Raw genomic sequence first — 24,414 nt, forward strand, 5'->3', positions numbered from 1 at the left:
TTATTGAAAATGAAAACAAAAGTCTTCACACTTTTCACTGAGAACTTTATTGGACATCTTGTGGCAGTTAACTGTCCGTATTCGTGGCGAAACCTGTTTCAGAAGACGATTGAGGAAGGACAAAGAACTGGACTTGTTAACCTGGTCTCTAGCCTCTGTTAGATGAAATATCTGAGATGCATTACCTCAATATGTTAAAGCGACATTTAGACAGAAGTAGCACTTCCTTTTTTTGTTCTGCAAGTGAGTCAGAGGCAGGGTTCAGAAAGAGGAAAATAGGGTGGTAAATATGCAAAAATAATGCATTATTTACCGACTGTTCAAGAGCATGTATGTTCTCAAAGAACTGAGCCTGTGCACCATTGTAGGCTGTTGTAAGTGAACACACTTTGAAAGGGTTGCAGCTGAGAAACCTTTAGAAAACCAGCAAAAAGAAATATAAGTCATCAGTGAGTCTCACTCACGTAACCATAAGGCACCACTGAAATCAATTAATGCAACAACTCTTTCTAGCTTAACTTAGTTTCCATTATATTTAAAGTAATTTGGAGTTAGGCAAAGGGTGGAGTTCTCGTTTGAGATTATTTTTTATTTACATATTTTTACTCCCTAAATTGCCCATAGGTATGAGGGTTTGGTTGTTTATCCTGTGTCTCCGTTGCCTTGTGATGGACCCCGCAACCTGTGGAGATGGGCACCTGCCCCCATGACCCTCCCCAGAAAAGCGGGTATAGACAACAGATGAAGATATTTTATTTAATTTTACATTTGTTTGCCTAAAACTAGAAATTCTTCATATATTCATAAAGAGCCATTTGAGATTTAGACATTTTTGTCTTTTTTTCTTCAGATAAAGCAGAAGAATTGTTTAACAACACTAGGTTTGGCACGGCACATTAAATGGCTAAAAGAATTATACTTTCACTTCTCCCTCAGGCGTGACACACATTGTGAAACATTTTGGCTTTTGTGTTGTGCATTTTTCAGGTTGCAGATTGGTGTCAAATACGTTTTTTGGGGAGGAGGGGGGTTACTATCAGTATTAGTTCATTCTCAATGGCGGTCCTGATCAGACGGAGTATTGTCAAGTATAGTCTTGACAATTTAGGCACATTATAGTGAGGTTATACAGTACGCACAACAAATTCACTTAAAGGATATGTACTATTCAATCATGAAGATTAAAAAGGCAGGGTTAGTTTGGATGGAAGTCCTAGTCAAAACAAGCAATTAAGAGAACTATAGCAGCTATTGGCATCCATTTTTTTCCTGTTTAAGTGAAGGTCAGAGCAGACCTCCAGTTGTAAAAGAAACAAAAGGCAACTTTAGGACATTTTTGACTCAATTGTCCAACATGATACCAAAAAAATATCAAGACAATCCTAATGAAACATGTTTTTCCTGCATTAAACAAAAAGTCTTCACTGTTTGGAGTCAGGAAGTCCATCCTTCCAGTAGTTTCTGTACGCCTTCTGGAACATGTTCTTGCAGGAGATTTTTGCTTTCAGTTTGGAGCAGATGAGGAAGGAGCCGCCCATCTTTCTGTGGAGGGAGTACGTTTCTTCTGGAGGTGGTGTAAGGCGCTCCCTCAGCATCACCGGGATGAGTCTGTGGATGCGCTCCGTGGTGCTCTGTTCCCCGAAGTCGAAGGGTTGCTCAGAGTTGAAGGCCTCGCCGAGGATCATCACCGCGTCTATGTGGGCGTTCTCCATTGACTATATAAGCAGAAGTTAAATTCATATTTAGAGGGATGTTGAAAACGGAAGAAAGGCTGCAGCTATAAAGCACTTGGCTTCTAGCAACACTTTTAAAAAAAGGGTTATGTCAATTTGCAATAAACAGCACAACTCCATCTTCTAAAGCTGCCTCGTTAACACCTTATACTGCAATGTGTAAAACTGCAGTCCTACCAGAGAGGCCTCTGCTAAACATACACAGAGTTGTAAAACAATCCTCCGCCACAAGAAGAACACATGGACCCCTACGCGGCACCCAGGCCAAATGCAGACGTGTAAAGCATGCCTTGAAAGATCTCTACTGAGGAGTCCTGAACTAGGAGAGCAGGAATATTTTCAGAGGAAAAGCCTTAATGAGGATCATTTAATAGGAAACAGTGTTTCCATGTTCTACAAAACATATCCTCATGTGCACATCAGCGTGGGTCCAGCTGGTCACATTTGTGTCTTTTAGAATCCAACACCAACTCATTCAGTTTCCATATAATTAATGGAAAGATATGTGGACTCATGCTTCACTCTGCTAAAGGCACATTCAAACTAAAATGATCTGTCTGTGGTAGAGGTTTCTGGCTGCAGCATTAAAACACAGCAGTGGTTTCAGCTACAATCATTCATCTGATTAGTTTAAGGGGGGAAATGAGCACAAATCTATTTTACTCCAGATATGCTCATACAGCTGGTGAAAAGATTCTGGTAACAATCAGTTGACACAATCGAGGCCTTATATTACACTAAAATGTCTACAGTTGACTAAAATGTGACTCAAATTAAATTACATGTTAATGTCCAGTGTGACGTTCCCACATTCAGTGATGGTTTTGGGTTCTATGTCATCTGCTGGTGTTGGTCCACTATGTGTTCTGAAGTCCACAGTCAACACAGCCGTCTACCAGGAAATTCTAAAGAACTTAACGCTTCCCTCTGCTGACAAGCTGTATGAAAAATCTGGTTTTATTTTCCAGCAGGACTTGGTACCGGCTCACACTGTCAAAGGTACCAAAAGCTGGTACAGTGACTATGGTGTTACTGTTCTCCACAGGCCAGCAAACTCCCCTGACTTGAATGCCAGAGATAGATGATAGATCTCTGAAAAATACAAACGACAAGACAACATCTCCACGGCTATACGTCAGGACTGAGGGGTAAAAATGAAGGCGGGAGGAAACAATCAGTTATCTCACTTCGTTGGAGGTCAGACTGTCATATTAAAAAACTCTATTCAAAATAGGTTAAAAATAACATGCAAGGATCTGAAATTAAAACTATTATTTCACCTTCACCAAAATTCAGACAGCAGGAAGTTCAGCTGAGTGTGAAAAATCCTCAGTTTCCCGCTGAGGATTTTTGTTTTCACAACAAAAACAGAACACATCATCCAATCAACTTAATTACAGGTCCTTCTCAAAATATTAGCATATTGTGATAAAGTTCATTATTTTCCATAATGTCATGATGAAAATTTAACATTCATATATTTTAGATTCATTGCACACTAACTGAAATATTTCAGGTCTTTTATTGTCTTAATACGGATGATTTTGGCATACAGCTCATGAAAACCCAAAATTCCTATCTCACAGAATTAGCATATCATTAAAAGGGTCTCTAAACGAGCTATGAACCTAATCATCTGAATCAACGAGTTAACTCTAAACACCTGCAAAAGATTCCTGAGGCCTTTAAAACTACCAGCCTGGTTCATCACTCAAAACCCCAATCATGGGTAAGACTGCCGACCTGACTGCTGTCCAGAAGGCCACTATTGACACCCTCAAGCAAGAGGGTAAGACACAGAAAGACATTTCTGAACGAATAGGCTGTTCCCAGAGTGCTGTATCAAGGCACCTCAGTGGGAAGTCTGTGGGAAGGAAAAAGTGTGGCAGAAAACGCTGCACAACTGAGAAGAGGTGACCGGACCCTGAGGAAGATTGTGGAGAAGGGCCTGATTCCAGACCTTGGGGGACCTGCGGAAGCAGTGGACTGAGTCTGGAGTAGAAACATCCAGAGCCACCGTGCACAGGCGTGTGCAGGAAATGGGCTACAGGTGCCGCATTCCCCAGGTCAAGCCACTTTTGAACCAGAAACAGCGGCAGAAGCGCCTGACCTGGGCTACAGAGAAGCAGCACTGGACTGTTGCTCAGTGGTCCAAAGTACTTTTTTCAGATGAAAGCAAATTCTGCATGTCATTCGGAAATCAAGGTGCCAGAGTCTGGAGGAAGACTGGGGAGAAGGAAATGCCAAAATGCCAGAAGTCCAGTGTCAAGTACCCACAGTCAGTGATGGTCTGGGGTGCCGTGTCAGCTGCTGGTGTTGGTCCACTGTGTTTTATCAAGGGCAGGGTCAATGCAGCTAGCTATCAGGAGATTTTGGAGCACTTCATGCTTCCATCTGCTGAAAAGCTTTATGGAGATGAAGATTTCATTTTTCAGCACGACCTGGCACCTGCTCACAGTGCCAAAACCACTGGTAAATGGTTTACTGACCATGGTATCACTGTGCTCAATTGGCCTGCCAACTCTCCTGACCTGAACCCCATAGAGAATCTGTGGGATATTGTGAAGAGAACGTTGATAGACTCAAGACCCAACACTCTGGATGAGCTAAAGGCCGCTATCGAAGCATCCTGGGCCTCCATAAGACCTCAGCAGTGCCACAGGCTGATTGCCTCTATGCCACGCCACATTGAAGCAGTCATTTCTGCAAAAGGATTCCCGACCAAGTATTGAGTGCATAACTGTACATGATTATTTGAAGGTTGACGTTTTTTGTATTAAAAACACTTTTCTTTTATTGGTCGGATGAAATATGCTAATTTTGTGAGATAGGAATTTTGGGTTTTCATGAGCTGTATGCCAAAATCATCCGTATTAAGACAATAAAAGACCTGAAATATTTCAGTTAGTGTGCAATGAATCTAAAATATATGAATGTTAAATTTTCATCATTACATTATGGAAAATAATGAACTTTATCACAATATGCTAATATTTTGAGAAGGACCTGTATAGCTTCTTGCAGCTGAAAAAGGTTCTTACCTTTGTCTCATATCCTGTGAGGAACTTCATTTTTCTGGATCTCAGCAGGACGCCTTCTCGGTTCTGATCTGCAGCTGCCTTAATGATCTGTTGTCAAATTTACACAAACATACAGGTTTGTTTGCTTGACATAACGGGTTCTGACTAAACACGCATTTGTACTCAATCCACCCGTGTTCCTGCCCCATCATAGCGATGCATTTAGAAACAAGATCTTTACTCAATGTGCCTTTTTTCATTTTTCTGCTGCAAACATTCTCAGCAGGAATTTGAAACCCTCCCAGGATGAGGGACGATGGGGAAGTGGAGCTTTCATGCAATCAGCTGGACTTCCTTGGACAAACTTTAGCTGACATTTTTTTTATCATCTAACTCTGGAACTGCATCTAGTAGGACTTTAATGTGAATCCTACATCATGACTTTTAGAATAAATTGGGTTATAAAGGGTATAAAGCAATGTATAACGTTTTATGACTAAGAGTCCAATACAAAATGTAGGCTTTAAATCGCCTAGAAACGTCCAAATACAATCATGTAGAAGCCTTGAATACTTATTATTTATCAGGCAGTTTTTGAACTGAAGACACTCTTCTGCTCAGCTTGGCCTTAAAGTTACACGATTAGCAAGTTTTAACCCAAATATTGTCAAATTATTAGAATTCAGCTTCATAAAATCTTTCTAACAAGTAGTTAGTTTTTGAAAATGTTATTTTGTTGTTACAGACTGCAATGCTTTCTCTTCTAGAAATGAATGTTTTTTTTTTATTTTCAGAAAAATCTGTTTTTTGTAGCTAAGAAGTGTATTGAGGCCAGATGAGGATTTACCTCCCTTATTTGACAGCTTAGACAAATGTACTTAAAGCAAGATATGATGTGAAGAACAAAAGGTTTGATGTCCACAGCTTTTTACCTCAATGTAGGTGTCAGTGAATTTCTTGTCAAATCCCCGTGTAGCTCCAAAGTCCAACAGAGCAACCTGAACCCCCCCAAACCAGACAACCCATCATCACTGTGAGAAAAAGTCACCTTAAAGAGTGTTTTTCTTCTAGGGACACTCAGGTTAACTAACCTTATGAATTTGTGGATCATAGAAGAAGTTTGACCAGTTTGGATCAGTCTGCATGAATCTGAATTCAAACAGCTCCCTCAGGCATAAAATCAGAATCTGCTGACAGATCTGAGGAGTGGAAACAAACAGTTATGAGGAGTTAAAACAGATGGCCTAATATCACCACCATAGTTTATTATCGGTGGTTTAAACAACCAGTAGTGCTGCTTCTGAACGCTTCCCGATCTTAATCAGCTGGTCCCTCATGCACACCAGCAGCTGGAATTAGGGGGCTACGCAAAGCTTTCAGAGCTAGTGTTATAAATACCACCTGGAGATGTCGAAGAACTGGCAGTGAAGAACCGAGTCAGAAACGGCGCTTATGGATTCAGGGGAAAATAATCTGCTGTCAGCGCAGCTGTAAGCAGTGCAATGTCCAACTTAAACTCTGACAGGTGATTTCAAAATAAACTGTGGGAAGAACAGGGAGAGTCAGTATCTGTTATTCTGATGCTAATCCAACATTTTCAGAATCAGAATCAGAATCAGAAAAGCTTTATTGCCAAGTACGTTTTTGGACATACAAGGAATTTGTTTTGGCGTAGTCGGTGCAATACAGTACAAATTAAACAGTATAAACATATCTACAATAGAATATAAATATATGTGCACAGTTTTAAGTGAGTGAGAGTAAATATAGAGCAGTATAAGATGCAAGAGCAATACAACAGTGCAGGTGATCATTGTGCAAGTAAAGCAGTGCAAGTAAAGTAGGAGTCCAAGCTGAGCGTTAATGTAACGCATAGAGTTACAAGTTACAAGTGTCCTGTCAGCAAAAAAGGGGGTGTGTGGGGGAAAGGGACAGTGTCAGGGTGGTTTCCGGGCTTTGTTAACCAGGCTGGTGGCAGATGGGAAAAAACTGTTCTTGTGGCGTGAGGTTTTGGTCCGGATGGACCGCAGCCTCCTGCCAGAGGGGAGAGTCTCAAAGAGTCTGTGACCGGGGTGGGAGGGATCAGCCAGAATCTTCCCTGCCTGCTTCAGGGTCCTGGAGGTGTACAGTTCCTGGAGCGACAGTAGACTGCAGTCAATCACCTTCTCAGCAGACTGAATGACACGCTGCAGCCTGCCCTTATCCTTGGCTGTAGCAGCGACGTACCAGATGGTGATGGAGGAGGTGAGGATGGACTCAATGATGGCTGTGTAGAAGTGCACCATCATAGTCTTTGGCAGGTTGAATTTCTTCAGCTGCCGCAGGAAGAACATCCTCTGCTGGGCTTTCTTGATGAGGGAGCTGATGTTTGGCTCCCACTTGAGATCCTGGGAGATGATGGTTCCCAGGAAGCGGAAAGATTCCACAGTGTCAATTGTGGAGTCACAGAGGGTGATGGGGTCAGGTGGGGCTGGGTTCTGCCTGAAGTCCACAACCATCTCCACTGTCTTTAGAGCGTTGAGCTCAAGGCTGTTCTGGCTGCACCAGTCCAACAGATGGTCCACCTCCCATCTGTACGCAGACTCATCACCATCAGAGATGAGTCCGATCAGGGTGGTGTCGTCCGCAAACTTCAGAAGCTTGACAGACTGGTGACTGGAGGTGCAGCTGTTGGTGTACAGGGAGAAGAGCAGAGGAGAGAGAACACAGCCTTGGGGGGAACCGGTGCTGATGGTCAGGGAGTCAGAGACGTGCTTCCCCAGCCTCACGCGCTGCTTCCTGTCAGACAGGAAGTCAGTGATCCACCTGCAGGTGGAGTCGGGCACACTCAGCTGGGAGAGCTTCTCCTGTAGCAGAACTGGGACGATGGTGTTGAAGGCAGAGCTGAAATCCACAAACAGGATCCTGGCATAGGTTCCTGTGGAGTCCAGGTGCCGGAGGATGAAGTGAAGGGCTAGGTTGACTGCATCATCTACAGACCTGTTGGCTCTGTAGGCAAACTGCAGGGGGTCCAGGAGGGGGTCGGTGATGTCTTTTAGGTGTGAGAGCACAAGGCGCTCAAAGGACTTCATCACCACAGAGGTCAGGGTGACGGGTCTGAAGTCATTAAGCCCTGTGGTCCTTGGCTTCTTGGGAACAGGGACGATGGTGGAGGACTTGAAGCAGGCTGGCACATGACATGTCTCCAGTGAGGTGTTAAAAATGTCTGTGAAGACTGGAGACAGCTGATCAGCGCAGTGCTTCAGGCTGGCTGGTGAGACAGAATCCGGACCAGCAGCTTTCCGGGGGTTCTGTCTCCTGAAGAGTTTGTTGACGTCCCTCTCCTGGATGGAAAGAGCCGTCCTCGGCGTGGGTAGGGGGCTGGTGGGGGGGAACTTCAGGGTGGGGGTTGGAGGTGCCAAGGCCCCTCTTGCTATTTTTACTGTTGTTATTTTGTTATTTTTTTGTTTGTTTTAAATTTGACCGGTCAAAAACTAACCTAAACTCTGGAGTTTTCTACATGAAACTCACTTTGTCTCGGTGGAAACAAAGAAGTGGTGCTCGTAATGTCTACCATCAGTTAAGCACTCTAACCCATTTGGAGGAAGAAAGACTCCAGAGAAGCAGCTATGAGGTTTGTGGTAACTCTGGAGGAGCTGCAAAGACCCACGGCCCAGGTGGGAGAATCTGTCAACAGCCATTAGTCATGCACTCCAGAAATCTGGCATCATGTGTGAGAATGGCCCAGTCAAAGTCCAGACCTAAATCCAATTGAGAGTCTTTGACAAGAAACATTTATGTTCACATCTAGCAGCTGTAATCACAAGAAAAGGAGGTTCTGTATAGACTCAAGGTGGCTAAATACAAATGCACACCACCATGTGTAATTTAGCTTTCACTGCACATTTCTCAAACTATTTCCAGCTGGTTTTTTAACATTAAATCCTGACAAAAACATGGAAGTTTGTGGTTATATTGTGACCAATGTAATTAATAAAAAAAAAGAAAAGTTCAAGGCTAGGAAAACCTTTGCAAACCTTTACAATACAGTGTTTGGCCCACCACTTTTTACACTTCAACAAGGACTGGAGCGTTGGCGGACCACAGGAGTCGACTCCACCATTAACCCTGCAGGGTTCAGCGTGCTCTGAAGCTTTGAGGCATACCTCGTTCCTGAGCTCCTGAGAAAGGTCCGTAGCCTTGTCCAGAGGGAAACCGGACACCAGCGTTGTGGTGAGGACACGCTCCCTGCTGAGCTCGTCTATCACATCAGGCACACAGAAGAAGGGATGATCCTTCAGCAGCTGTCTGCCACAAAGAGAAGTACACATGGTAGCCTAACAAGGTTAAATAAAACACAAAGATTTGTCTAATTTCATGAATGCTTTTGACTTTAAAAGGATTTTGTCAGTATGTTGTGGACAACACTAGCTTTCTTTTCTCTAAACATTTTGTAGTCTGTGAAACAACCAAACCACAGTCCAACACTGACTCAGCTGTGGGCTCTGGTGTTGTCCTCCCCAGGGACGTTTCCCTCTGTTCGGAGCTAAATGCCTCAGCGTTATCTCTTGTCCATTGACACTGAGCAGGTTCCCTAATGTGAAACTTGAGTGTATTCCTGCATTTGTGCAATAAAGTCTAGGACTAGAGCAAAATGCAGACACTGGCATGTCAGACGCAGAGCTCTCAGTGGCACTTTTAAAATCTGAATTTCTATTTACCTTTGATGAAATTACCAAGCTTTACATTTTAAAATCTAGCTAAAATCTAGCATAAATGAGCTAAACCTCTTGGGAAATAAATTGTTTAACACTAAACCTCTCCCAGCTCTGCAGGCTGCAATCAGGGTTTACTGGAACACATAAGGAGTGAAGGCCGGTTTCTACAGCATAATGATTCATAAGTTTCAGTTCTACAAAACAAGCCGGTTAGTTAAAAAAAAAAGCAAGACAGGAGGAAAACAGATAATGCTCAGAGTACTTGAAGCATTGAAAGAGCCAAAACTTCACAAACTCAATATGTCAAACATAGCATGCCTGTAACATTATTGTTTACTTATCCTGAAATAAGGTTTTATCATTTAGTATCAAGGTGACTCAAGCTTGTTTTGCAGAGAGTATTACTTCCTCTTTATCTCATGACAACAATGCTACAATTTGTTGTGACAAAAAGCTTTTTGTCTTTCTAATTTTAATTATCTAATTGTACCAATATAATATCGCATGCTTGCTTTTTAGAAATGAATGTATTATTTTAACATAATCCCCAGGATAAACAGACTTCATGCTCATTTTGATATAGGGGTCTCATTATGACATAAGGAGCACTTAAGCCCACTTTGTCTTGTTCATTATCTAGAGCTGTTTTGGGAGGATAATGATTCAATTATCTCTTTAACTTGAAATAACATGAGCTTGGGTCAATTTATCTCATATTAAGGTAAGGTTATTTTGTTGTGATAATAGTAACATTCTCATTATCTCAGCATAAGATCTCATGCTTGTTACAGTATGTTCTAGTGAGTACATTATTTCGAGATGACAAGGTTTCAAGCTTTTTTTTGTAGTGATATTTTCAGTATCTCATTATCTCGAGATAGGACATCTGCAGATTTTGTTGTGCTAAATTTAAATATCTGCTTACATCAAGATAATATCCCATGCTTGTTGTGTGATAATGAGATTCAATTCAATTCAATTCAATTCAAAGATACTTTATTGATCCCCAAGGGGAAATTAGATAATGAGTTACTTCAATGTTATCTACAGATAAAACATCAGTATTTTTGACATAATTATGTTCTCACTGCTTTATCCCAACAGTTTTACTACCTTGAGCTTTCTTTGTCTTACGGATAATTCACTTATCTTAGTATCTCGAGGTAACAAGATCTTGAGCTTTTGTTTTAGTGATAATGGGTCTCTAAATTGAGATAACAGAGGAATATACAGGGGTTGGACAATGAAACTGAAACACCTGTCATTTTAGTGTGGGAGGTTTCATGGCTAAATTGGACCAGCCTGGTAGCCAGTCTTCATTGATTGCACATTGCACCAGTAAGAGCAGAGTGTGAAGGTTCAATTAGCAGGGTAAGAGCACAGTTTAGCTCAAAATATTGAAATGCACACAACATTATGGGTGACATACCAGAGTTCAAAAGAGGACAAATTGTTGGTGCACGTCTTGCTGGCGCATCTGTGACCAAGACAGCAAGTCTTTGTGATGTATCAAGAGCCACGGTATCCAGGGTAACGTCAGCGTACCACCAAGAAGGACGAACCACATCCAACAGGATTAACTGTGGATGCAAGAGGAAGCTGCCTGAAAGGGATGTTCGGGTGCTAACCCGGATTGTATCCAAAAAACATAAAACCACGGCTGCCCAAATCACGGCAGAATTAAATGTGCACCTCAACTCTCCTGTTTCCACCAGAACTGTCCGTCAGGAGCTCCACAGGGTCAATATTCCCGGCTGGACTGCTATAGCCAAACCTTTGGTCACTCATGCCAATGCCAAACGTCGGTTTCAATGGTGCAAGGAGCGCAAATCTTGGGCTGTTGACAATGTGAAACATGTATTGTTCTCTGATGAGTCCACCTTTACTGTTTTCCCCACATCCGGGAGAAGCCCCAAAGAAGCGTACCACCCAGACTGTTGCATGCCCAGAGTGAAGCATGGGGGTGGATCAGTGATGGTTTGGGCTGCCAGATCATGGCATTCCCTTGGCCCAATACTTGTGCTAGATGGGCGTGTCACTGCCAAGGACTACCGAACCATTCTTGAGGACCATGTGCATCCAATGGTTCAAACATTGTATCCTGAAGGCGGTGCCGTGTATCAGGATGACAATGCACCAATACACACAGCAAGACTGGAGAAAGATTGGTTTGATGAACATGAAAGTGAAGTTGAACATCTCCCATGGCCTGCACAGTCACCAGATCTAAATATTATTGAGTCACTTTGGGGTGTTTTGGAGGAGCGAGTCAGGAAACGTTTTCCTCCACCAGTATCACGTAGTGACCTGGCCACTATCCTGCAAGAAGAATGGCTTAAAATCCCTCTGACCACTGTGCAGGACTTGTATATGTCATTCCCAAGACAAATTGACGCTGTATTGGCCGCAAAAGGAGGCCCTACACCATACTAATAAATTATTGTGGTCTAAAACCAGGTGTTTCAGTTTCATTGTCCAACCCCTGTACATTTGCTTAAATGTCTTTGCAGCAACTCAAAATGATTCTCAGTAGTTTGTATGACCCCTCAGGCATGCCTGACAACGTTGGGGTATCCCCTCCCAGATCCTGACCAGGGCATCACTGAGCTCCCAGAGATTCTGCGGTGCAACCTAGTGACATCGGATAGACCTAAATATGATCTCCCATAGATGTTCTATTGGATTTAGGTCAGGGAAATCCCTCTGACACTGTGCAGGACTTGTATATGTCATTCCCAAGACGAATTGACGCTGTATTGGCCGCAAAAGGAGGCCCTACACCATACTAATAAATTATTGTGGTCTAAAACCAGGTGTTTCAGTTTCATTGTCCAACCCCTGTACATATATATATCCAGAAATAAGGACTTTGGAGGAACCGCCAGGTCAAACTAAAGACATCTATTATTGATCATTGTGCTATATGTCTATATAGTGACAAACTTACTAATTTAACTGTGCCATAGGAATAAAAGTGAAAGACTTACTGAAACTTTCTGGCGCAGTTTGCCTCTCTTATGTAATCACACTCCCAAGCCAGCTCACGACTCATGACCTCAATAAGGTGTTCAGGGAACAAACCTGTGGAGGTGGGGTAGGGGTGTACATGACGAGGTGTCTTTGGTTAGCACATAGCCATTATCAGACGTGACTAACGTCACACAATAGCAGTTGTTATCGTACTGGTGATAAAAAAAAAAAAACCTCCAACAATGTTACCTTCAGGCAAAGCGTTGCTTAAACTTAGTGCAGTCATGATGTTATTCACGTCACTCTTTATACTCTTGGCAATTCCAGGGTACTGGTGGAACATTTGGGCATCAGTTTGCAGAATTATGTCACAATGTACCTTAATGCTTTATCCGTGTGCAAACACCACACTCACCTGAATCTTCATGGCCACCTCTCTCCCATCCTTCAGCTGCCCAAAGTGCACCTGACCAATGGAGGCAGCTGCAAACGGTTTCTCTTCAAAGTACTCCAGACTGTCCCTCCAGTTTGGACCCAGATCATTGGTGATGGTTTTCTGGAGGTGGATGAGGAAGAAATAAAGATCTATAGAAGAGACTGGTAGACAAATTATTTTCTCATACTATTATTCAAAGTAACTGTACCATCATCTGTTTAGTGGGCATGAAGTCTGCGCTCTGTCGGACACGCTCGAAGATCTTAGCCAGCTCAGGGTTGATAAAGGCATCGTCTGATGAGGAAAAATTAGAAAACAGGAATACATAAACTTGATATTCACTAAGCTACAAAGGTTACAGTGTCTTGCGAAAGTATTCGGCCCCCTTGAACTGGTCAACCTTTTGCCACATTTCAGGCTGCAAACATAAAGATATAAAATTCAAATTTTTTGTGAAGAATCAACAACAAGTGGGACACAATCGTGAAGTGGAATGAAATTTATTGGATGTGTCAAACCTTTTTAACAAATAAAAAACTGAAAAGTGGGTCGTGGAATATTATTCGGCCCCTTTACTTTCAGTGCAGCAAACTCACTCCAGAAGTTCAGTGAGGATCTCTGAATGATCCAATGTTGTCCCAAATGACTGATGATGATAAATAGAATCCACCTGTGTGTCATCAAGTCTCCGTATAAATGCACCTGCTCTGTGATAGTCTCAGGGTTCTGTTCAAAGAGCAGAGAGCATCATGAAGACCAAGGAACACACCAGGCAGGTCCGAGATACTGTTGTGGAGAAGTTTAAAGCTGGATTTGGATACAAAAAGATTTCCCAAGCTTCAAACATCCCAAGGAGCACTGTGCAAGCAATCATATTGAAATAGAAGGAGTATCAGACCACTGCAAATCTACCAAGACCCGGCCGTCCCTCTAAACTCTCATCTCGAACAAGGAGAAGACTGATCAGAGATGCAGCCAAGAGATCCATGATCACTCTGGATGAACTGCAGAGATCTACAGCTGAGGTGGGAGAGTCTGTCCATAGGACAACAATCAGTCGTACACTGCACAAATCTGGCCTTTATGGAAGAGTGGCAAGAAGAAAGCCATTTCTCAAAGATATCCATAAAAAGTCTCGTTTAAAGTTTGCCACAAACCACCTGGGAGACACACCAAACATGTGGAAGAAGGTGCTCTGGTCAGATGAAACCAAAATCCAACTGTTTGGCCACAATACAAAACGTTATGTTTGGTGTAAAAGCAACACAGCTCATCAACCTGAACACACCATCCCCACTGTCAAACATGGTGGTGGCAGCATCATGATTTGGGCCTGCTTTTCATCAGCAGGGACAGGGAAGATGGTCAAAATTGATGGGAAGATGGATGGGGCCAAATACAGGACCATTCTGGAAGAAACGCGTTGGAGTCTGCAAGAGACCTGAGACTGGGACGGAGATTTATCTTCCAACAAGACAATGATCCAAAACATAAAGCCAGATCTACAATGGAATGGTTCACAGATAAACGTATCCAGGTGTTGGAATGGCCAAGTCAAAGTCCAGAACTGAATCCAATCGAGAATCTGTGGAGAGAACTGAAGACTGCTGTTCACGAACGCTCTCCATCCAACCTCACTGAGCTCCAGCTGTTTTGCAAGGAAGAATGGGCAAGAATTTCAGCCTCTCGATGTGCAAAACTGATGGAGACAAACCCCAAGCGACTTGCAGCTGTAATTGCAGCAAAGGGTGGCGCTACAAAGAATTAACGCAAGGGGGCCGAATAATATTGCACGCCCTACTTTTCAGTTTTTTATTTGTTAAAAAAGTTTGACACATTCAATAAATTTCATTCCACTTCACGATTGTGTCCCACTTATTGATTCTTCACAAAAAATAAAAATTTTATATCTTTATGTTTGAAGCCTGAAATGTGGCAAGAGGTTGAAAAGTTCAAGGGGGCCGAATACTTTCGCAAGGCACTGTAAATAAACTGGAAGCCTAACCCTTGTGCCTGATTGTTTTTTGCCCTATGTAGTAAGTCTTTGCCAAAAAGCCAAAACTGTTATCTATGTACCTCAAAAGATATAAACAAGTGTTGGACACGTCTTTTTCGCTGTCTAAAAAAACACTACATTTAGCTTTTTACATTTAGGCAAAGCTTACAGAAACACTACATATAGCTATTAGCTACATTTAGCTTTGCCTTAATGTAGCTAACAAGCCAAAGCTAAATGTAGCTAGTGTTACATTTTGTTTTTTGTGTGTGAAATGTTTGACTTTTTGTCACCTCACTATGAAGGTTGGAAAATATCACATTAAAAGGAGCATTTGCTTTATACAGAGGAAAACAAAACACTCTTATCTGGTTCAAGCAACAATAGCATCACACACAGCCATTAGCTTTATGTAGCTAAATACTTAAGCTAACTGTAGCAGCGTTGCTTCTTCCCTAGCTGTGGGTGTGCACTGCTGGTTGGCTGGATGGAAGAAGACTATTTCACTTTTCCCTGCCTTCCAGGAAAGACAAATTAGATTTTTTAGAAATATTCCCAGTCGTGAATCATGTACAGTGAGTATAGAAACTAACAAATGGCCAACAATCAGGTTTACAAAGGTGACTGTTTCAAAAGCACAGGCTAAGTAGTGGGGTTTATTGTTTTAATGGACCATAACAAAGATCATTCTAAACCCATGTGAGCTTTGTTACTGAAGACCTGTGGTATTTTGACCAAACCCAGTCACTAAAATTTCATTGAGTCATCAAGAAAAACATGTCTTCTTCAGGGTTAGTTAGATAGATGAGCATAAGCTAATCATTTGTATTAAATACCCGATGAGTTACTAATCAAATCAACAAATTTGATGAAAATAGACTAAGTCAAACAGTTTGGGAAAGGTTGGCAAAATCCTAAGAATCAGTCTGGCCCTTTGTAGGTCTTTGAGCTAAAACAGAACAGTCAGCATGCTAAGCTCAGGTCAACAGTCATGGCCCGTAGCCTCAGCAAGTCAGATGGTTACATGGCAACATACTTTAAATCCACAAAACAAGTCAAGACAGCCTCCTGAAAAATGCAGCATGAGTTGACTAAAATATAGTTTTACGTTGTAAAAAAAACACATGCTTAACATTCATGTTTTTTAACTGAAGGTCACTATTAAAATGATTCCAACTGTGTTCGCTGTAGTTAGGAAACAAGTTGAAACCTGAAAAAAAAAAGAATGGCGGATTCAGACCGCTAGCTGCCGTATGTCTATGTGGGATTTTGAAAGGCTGCAGAGGGTTTATTTTTCAGAAAACAGGGGATTTATGTCACAGGCAACAAACACTTGACTCATTGAGCTCACATGAAAGACACTTGACAGCGGCACGGGCAGAGGATGGAAGCAAAAACAGCACAGTAATATAAGCATACCGCGTCCGGTCAACCTCAGAGTCAGTTTAAACTGCTGCCTACAATAGCTCAACTGGAATGGCACTCAGTTTGTTCAGCCAGCCTGGGGGTTATTTTCGGTGCAGATGAAGGAACTCCGCTTGTTGGTTGAAGAAACTGAATCCGTGACAGACATTAACTGAAGCTTTATTAACACATCCTAATATGGCTCTATATTGTGCAGCAGCCTGACTCACCTAAGACACAGGCCACTTCAAATATTATAACTCAAAAATGACTGAAAATGTAGTTTAGAGCAAGCAAACTATTTAATCTCACCTTGAATGCTGAGCATTTGGCCAAGTTTTAAAGCCGCTCCTCGAACTTTGCAAAGTGTCCGAACAATTCTTTCAGCGTTGGCTTCAGAGAGGAAGGGGTTGGAATCCAGGACGCCCTTTTTATTCCCTTTGTAAACAAATACAGATGATTCACAAATGATGGTCAGAAAAATGACCAAGTTTCAGAACATAGCAGTTAGTTTGTCTGATTATCCAAGCATGACCTGATGATGCAGCAGAGAACATCCTGTGTTGTCGGGTTTTGTCAAGTAGCCCACTGACCTTAAGTAAGGCAGAGGTCAAGTGGCAGACCAAGAGCTTCTGTGTTTCTAAAGGTCTCCATAGCTACTTCTGCATGGTGATCTGATAGATTTGTATTTGCACCCTTTGCACTGGTTCACATTTTGTCACAAACATTAGAGAATTTTATTTATATGTCAAAGTGAAGCACATAATTGTAATGTGGGAGGAAAATAAAACATTGTTTTCTAAATGTTTTAAAAATTAAAATTCAAAATGTGTGATATACCTTTGTATTTAGTTCCCTGCATCATGAGACCCTGAAATAAAACCAAGTGCAACCTCTTAATCTCTTTACATCACAGCTGTTATGTCAAGAGTTAAAAAGCAAGAAGCACCAGCAATTAAACATGGTGGTGGCATCAGTATGCTTTAGGGATGCTTTTCTTCAGCGGGGAGAGGGAAGCTGAAGGCTAGAGCTAAATACAGGGCAATCCTAGAATAAAACCTGTTAAAACGGGGCAAAAGAGTTCAGAGTTTGGGGTGGATGGAATAGTTTAGATCAAAGCATATTCATGTGTTAAAATGCCCTGTCAAAGTCCAGACTTAAATCTAATGAGAATCTGTGGCAAGACATGAAAACTGGTGTTAGAGGACACTCTTTGTGTGGAGGGAGCTAAAGATTAGGCTGATGGCAAATAGGCCTTCCAACCTTAAAGACTTGGAGCCCATCACCAAAGATAAAATGTAAAACATTAGCGGAAATATGCAAAAAGCAGATTAGCTAGTATAGGAACTCTAATGCCAATAAAGATTCTTCCATTATTTTTTAAGGATATACATAATTTTTGACCTGCCATTTTTTGTCAAAATGTAAGTAAATGGTGTCTTGTTTTATTTTACTAAAAAAAATTTGAATAGTAGAAATAATTTTAAATCTAAATCTGCTCGGGGTATGAAGAAGTTTGGGCTTAACTAAGTATTCACTTAAGGGAGTGAATACTTACTTGATACTTAGCACATTAAACCTTTCAAAATTGATAACAATTCATCCTTTTCCTTCCTGAGCTTGTTTGTGTTTGCTATCACACAAAATATCAATAAAACACACTGAAATAAGATTTTGAGTAGAACAAATGCAGGAGCAGCATTTCCCAACACACACTGACGTCCAATGCTCCGTGTAGGTCTTAGTGTTGATCTAAACTGGTGCGGCACAATGATAGGTTAAGGCTCTTGTTGTTTCAGATACACAACTAAATGTTCTGACGTCACCAGCAGATCTATATACACACAGTCCTCAATCATCTGTAATGAGGCCATTAATCAACAAACTAAACCTCAGTTCACTTCCAGTTACCTTGTTTAAAGATATTTTTTCGGCACTAGTGGCCTTTATTTATTTATTTTTTGACAGTAGGCAGACAGGAAAGAGGGGTAGAGAGAGGGGGAGACATTCGGCAAATGTTGCCGGGTCCAGGACTCAAACCTGGGACAGCCGCATTGAGGACTGTAGCCTCTGCATATGGTCGAGCGCTTAACCCCTACACCATCAGTGCTGCGCCCTTCCAGTTACCTTGTTGTTTAAGTTTTAAACTCTTCTTAGCCATATCTGCGATCGCACCGATACCGAGTCCAACTGCCAGACCTGCAGACAGAAATCACCACAATGATCAAACATGATGCTCACTGAGGATGGAAGTCATGATTAGAAGCCTGGAAATTGTAAGGTCTGAGTTTGCATTTGATGACGGCAGCAACAGAAAGGGAGTTGATAACAGCCATCAGCAGCAGAAGATGGATCTTATTTCTCAAAGTAACACTCAGTCTTTGTGAGGCCAGGAGAAAGCTGAGGAAACAACCAGTGGGAGAGAGCTGCACTCTGACAGCATGTTTTTAAATTAGCTGCATTCTCGGCACGTCCCGGAAACTTTTTCTCAGCTACTGATACTTTGAACTTCCATTCTTGTGAGGGAACGAGTCAGCACATGTGGAAAACTGCTGACTAACACCATGAGCTCACCCTCTTTTAACTAAATATATAGTGAAACTTTGCTCTGTGCCACACAGTGACAGACATGCTTAAATGAGAATGAATACAATACAAAAAAATGACAATGCTACATACTTTGGGTTTCTGTTAGGAGTAGCATGGATTTGTTTCATAGCATTACTAAGGATTATTACAATCATCTTGATATCATAAACAATATAACAAATTATATTTCTATATAGTTTCTGGATCACTGAACTTGTTTAGGGAAAGGCGGAAACATAAAAAAGTACAACTGGCTAGCTTTAGTTATCGAATCACTATATTCTGGTGTTTGGAAATAATTTGCAGGTTTAAAACTAAACGTAAAAAAATGGTAATTAAAACAACCAACCTACACTTTGAAAGTCAGACAGGATCCAAACACTGTATGCTGGGTCTGAACCTTTTTAATAAGATCCTCTGCCTGCATGCTCTATGCCTCAGCACGCTGCAGCTGCACAGCACATTCTTGGTGAGGTATATTAGCAATGTGTCATTATTTTAAATTTAGGACTTTTTAAGACCTTTTTATTTAAAGTGCGTTGACTCAATAACTCACAAAATTGGAATAACTTAAATATAACTTGCCTTAGAAAATATATAATTATCAACATATACTAGCTTTTTTCAGCTCTATAATGCAAGTAGATTGCTTTTCCATATATGTCACCTCACTTCAATGCCTTCTTCCACATATGTGGAAGAAGGCATACACATGCATACATAATGGAATATTCTGGATTGAAAAATGTTGGCAGCCTTTTGGAAAGCTGATTAAGGCAAAGATCTACAATCTCTGGGAAATACACACACTGTATGCAGCCAGAAAAGCCAAGTGTGGTAATTATGTTTATGGCCTATGTAAGCTGTTAAAGAAAGTTTAAAAAGAGTCAGATCCAAATTATTTTATGTTTCTTTTAAATAATTAAAACCCTGTTTTACAGTGATGGCGTTCACACACACACACACACACATGGTTCTCACTGTGATGCCAAGACAGGAACACACACACACACACACACACACAGTGTGACATCCCATCTGCTCCTAATATAAAAACCTAGGTCAAGGCACATCAAAGGTTTATAAAAGCAAGGGTATTAGAAACCAGCCACAGATCTCTGATCAGTGGAGCTTTTAAAAAATATTTTAAAAATACCAAAAACACTTACTTCCAAAATTGACCAGCCTTCCTATCCGTGTGACGGGCACTTTTCTCTCCCGAGCACTTTCACTCAGCTAAATAAAGAAGAAGACATTTTTTTTAGTATTGTATTTATGACAATCATGTTAGAAAATTACAAACCCAACACAGTATTTTTGTGTATTTTAAGTACGTTAAGACACAGTACCGCTTGTTTATACTGCTTCGCTTCAGTTTTCTTGGCGCTTCTTGCTTTTTCGATATCCTCCACCGTCAGCCGCCCCACCGTGGAGTTGTCCTGGTTAAACAGCCGTGTATGTCCAGAGTACAGCTGGCCTGACCAGTTCCTGTGGTACCTCATGTGTTTAGCACCGGATCTTCTGCTGTACATCCCGTGACTGTTATTCACCCTTCCAGCTAAGCAGGTGCTGAAGTATCTGTGAAACTGCGTCGCTGTGGCTCTGTGGGCGCCACTTTCCATCTGCTTGTTGAAAGTCTGTTGGATGAAAAACAAAACAGCATCAATTATCTGAGCAGGAGAGAGAAAACTGCAGCACATGACTACATTCAGGCATACATTTACTCAGGAATTCACCCAATTAAAGAGAAAGACAAGTAGCCAAGTGGTTCTTTAAGAACAGCTATTGTGCCCACTATGTGCCTTCTATAAAAATATTTAAACATTAATGTCTAAATCCATCCAAAAATATTACACAGTTCAAGATCTAATTTTATGCTCTGAGATAGAATTTGAGCTGATCAAAATCTACATAACTACACTGGTCACTGCTGGTCAGCTTGCTGAAAGAATGCAAAAAATGTAGCAGTTTAGAAAATATTGTGAAAAATACAGACCTTCATGTCGCAGGAAATAGAAAATATTGTGAAAAATACAGACCTTCATGTTGCAGGAAATAAAATGAGTAATCTATTCCTCCTATTGAGGGAAACTGTTTTAAAACTCTGTTAAGCATCCAGCTGCTAGCTACCAGAGCAGATAGCCTGAGTAACAGTAAAATACCATACAATATTCTGCGCAATAAGCACTTCGGCAGGTGTTTATTCTATATTTTTATTTAGGTGAGTTATGAAAATTAAAAGAAAAAAAAAATAAATGTTCTAGATAGTATTATTATGACTTTAATACTCAATGAGTTGTATTATTTTAGCACACGAAGGAATCGTTGTTGCTTTTTTGTTTAAAATAAAAGCAATTAAATTATGTTGTTATACGTTTCTTTTTTTATTTTTGTGCAATTACCAAGAAAACTGTGGCATTTTTACTGATCTAACATAGGGATCTCATAGCGGCTGAAGCGCAACTGAAGTGATTATTTTAGCACATACCGTCCACTCCAGAACCACAAACATTTCTTTTGGCATAGCCTGAGGAGAACATGGGGACTGAAAATGGGAACAAAGGAGGATGCAGAACCTATGAAAAATAGCTTTATAGAAGAGATTAATACAGAAAAAGCAATGTTTACAGCAGCGGTTGGTGCTGTTCCTGTGCAGCAAGATGGCCAACTTCTATGTTGTGTGTGTGTATGTGTATGTGTGTGTGTGTAAATGGTTGCATGTTAGTCTTGTGATGAACTGGAGACCTGTCCAGTGGAGTTAAAATTTTAACACGTAATTCCTAAGTAATTATGAAATATCACATCACAAATACATTTCACAGAACTTGTAAGGAATGAGACTCAAAATAAAAAAAACAACTCGGCTTTTTTTGGTTAAATAATAACCTGAAGCACATGTCCGACAGTTGAACTGGTTTTTCAGGTTTATGAACAACCTTAAAAAAATTTTTAGCTTTTTAAACCATCAGAGATATTATTTAGATTGTAAATACCACAGAAGTCATCTACCAAGAGATGAACGTATAAGATATATTTAGAAGCTGATTTTACAATCAAATTGTATGGTAAACCATCAAGGATACTTTTTCAGTTCAGGTATTTACCGTTTTAATGTGATTTTTTATACCCATTTATAATGTTTGCATGGTATACAAAAACATTCCAGTGGTAAATTATCTCGCATTTGAAATTTATTTAGCTACATAGTATGATGTCGTTGCCCAAATAATGAAATTAAAAACATTTGCTTAAAGCTCAGGTGGCAACTCTACTACCTTAGTCTGCAGATCAAGTTACTTGAATAGGGGACTGAAAACCATGAAAAAGTCTCAAATTAACACTGTGTGTTGTTTTAAATCTCTGTTTGCCTTTAAGTCCTCTGTACAGATAGATGCATGTTTAATTGTGCTTTACAGATAAAAACTCTGGTAATTTTAAGCACAAGAATGTGACTAAAACCAGTTTTACGTCAACTGAAACCAAAGCCGTGTCTGAGGCCCTAGAGAATCCACAGTTGGGTCAAAGGATCCATACATTGAATTTTCTCCCTGGGCCCCCAATCAGGTTCGCTAAGCGGACAACTACAAAAACCACTACAAAGAATCAGGGACAATAGTAGATTTTCAACATCAATTAAGGCAAGCGCCATCTCTGCAGCTTTACATGCAGCTGTATGTAAAATTAAAATAAAAAAACAGCTTGAAGAAAATCTGAGCTGCCGATTCTTGGATAGAGTAACATGATTATTCTGGTGTATGAATCAAAGCGTATGTCCCCAACCCTTTTTTACTCAAAACGTGCATCCTGTTAAGAAATGCATTCACAAACTGAACATGGTGGCAGTGCTGACTTTTAAAGCATTTAATAAACAGGGGAAAAAAATCTTTTCAACCATTTGGCCTGTTGATCATTGATCAGAGCCGATCAAGTGAAAACTCGTTGATTCCAGTCTATGGCCGGTCTGAATGGTACGTGTCTAATTATTATTATTTAGTTTCTTGGCTTAATGAAAAAGTTTACCTTACAATGCTGATAAAATGGCCTTTCGTTTTGGAAGCCCTTATTTGCCAACTGATAAATTAAAATAGCTCAATCAGACTTTTGTAAACCCCATTTATGGTCTTCTCCGACCATCACCTAGCTCATGATCACTACTGTTGGTGAGGTGAGAAAGAATCTTGTGTAGCATGTCAAAGAAACATGACCCTGCAGCTGCATCATGGGACAAATTACTGCTCATAGCCCACCCCTGGTGATCTGATGGTGGGATGGATGCTTACCAGCCTGTGGTTGTTGGAGCTGGTCAGGCTGCTTGTTGGGGCTCTGCTAGCTGCCTGTTTTATCCAGCCCAGACCCCTTAAAACCACTGCATCCCCTGTCATGATGCTACCCTGTAGAGACCTGCACAGACAGAAAATACAAATCTGATCTAAACTGCGGGATTAGTGAGCAAAGCTATCGGTGCGTTTATGCAGCCATCATGCGAGATAACTACAACACAAGCACCAATACCACGCTTGAGCTAAACCATGTAAGAAAAAAGCAGAAGGTAGAAAACATGCTTCGGGTGCAAGCTTTAAAAACAACCCAGAGACAATAGAGAGGGAGAAAACAGATTTCAGAGCCAATTTGACAATAGACTTAAAACAAAGATTCACAACTTCCACTCACCAACAGAAGCTTTTCTAAACGCGTCGTCTCAGCTCAGAGAGCATGCAAAGCAGCGACCATTGTGCAACTGCAGAGGCACAAGCCCCCGTCTCACCTTGGTTCTACTTGACAATTCCTTACAGGAAAAAAACCTCAACTCCTGCAAGACAACGCGGCGGGAGCCACGCTGTGGAACATGAAAATGGTTTTCCCGAAGGAGCTTCAACGAACACAAGCAGACGGGTCAAAGTTCAGCAGCGGAGCGAGTTTCTTCCACTATCAACAAACCGCCACACTGATCGTACAATCTGTCAATCCCTGTCCGCTGCCTGCGTGTGCTCGCTGTGCGTGTGCTCGCTGTGCGTGTGCTCGCTGTGCGTGTGCTCGCTGTGCGTGTGCTCCCTGTGCGTGTGTTGCGTGTGCTCGGTGCCGCCGTGTCTCCTCAGGGCGGGTCGCGAGCTGCACGCTTCCCGCCCCATTGTGCTGTTTCCCCCCTCAAGTGTCACGTGTTCGCTGGAGTCGTGTTTTTCTTTTTTCACGTGAACGTGAAACTAGTACAGTACAGTTCAGCGAGACAAGTAAATGTCATCTACAACAGCTCTTTGAAGGAACCTACATAAAGAGCTACAACATTTAATTTCCCTTTGGGATTAATAAAGCATTTTTGAATTGAATCGAATTTGCTTCATTATTTCATTTACAAACTGGGAAATACTTATAGATACTATAAGCTATTCCGTTTTCACTAATAAAAGCAAACAGGCAATTAAAACGCAGCTAGGTACTGAAATCAGCTGGCATTAGTAAACATGGTAGACCAGCGGTTTTTGGCAGATCACGACATAGATTCTGAAACATCAGGGTTGCATTTAAGTTGCAAGGCTTTCCATGACTTTTAACTCCCTAGCCACAATAAATG

General features: G+C 41.2%; 1 protein-coding gene across 2 annotated transcripts; it reads right to left on the reverse strand.

Annotated features, from left to right (window-relative positions):
- Positions 1 to 28: 28 nt before the first annotated feature.
- Positions 29 to 23,856, reverse strand: coq8ab (coenzyme Q8A, genome duplicate b). 2 transcript variants are annotated; one of them, XM_047344736.1, is made up of 15 exons: positions 23,611 to 23,856; positions 23,126 to 23,246; positions 20,195 to 20,482; positions 20,015 to 20,081; positions 18,384 to 18,455; positions 16,569 to 16,694; positions 13,065 to 13,150; positions 12,836 to 12,976; positions 12,670 to 12,751; positions 12,438 to 12,531; positions 8,899 to 9,040; positions 5,845 to 5,952; positions 5,686 to 5,751; positions 4,775 to 4,861; positions 29 to 1,715 (listed from the first exon to the last, which is right to left on the reverse strand). In XM_047344736.1, exons 2-15 carry the CDS (start codon positions 23,225 to 23,227, stop codon positions 1,422 to 1,424), a joined length of 1,755 nt encoding a protein of 584 aa, XP_047200692.1. In that variant the 5' UTR covers positions 23,228 to 23,246; positions 23,611 to 23,856; the 3' UTR covers positions 29 to 1,421. The 2 variants fall into 2 exon arrangements, with proteins under 2 accessions (XP_047200692.1, XP_047200690.1); XM_047344734.1 differs by having other exon boundaries at positions 23,517 to 23,856.
- Between the last annotated feature and the right edge of the window lie 558 nt (positions 23,857 to 24,414).

This window comes from Girardinichthys multiradiatus, chromosome 19 (assembly GCF_021462225.1).
Source record: "Girardinichthys multiradiatus isolate DD_20200921_A chromosome 19, DD_fGirMul_XY1, whole genome shotgun sequence".
NCBI lineage: Eukaryota > Metazoa > Chordata > Actinopteri > Cyprinodontiformes > Goodeidae > Girardinichthys > Girardinichthys multiradiatus.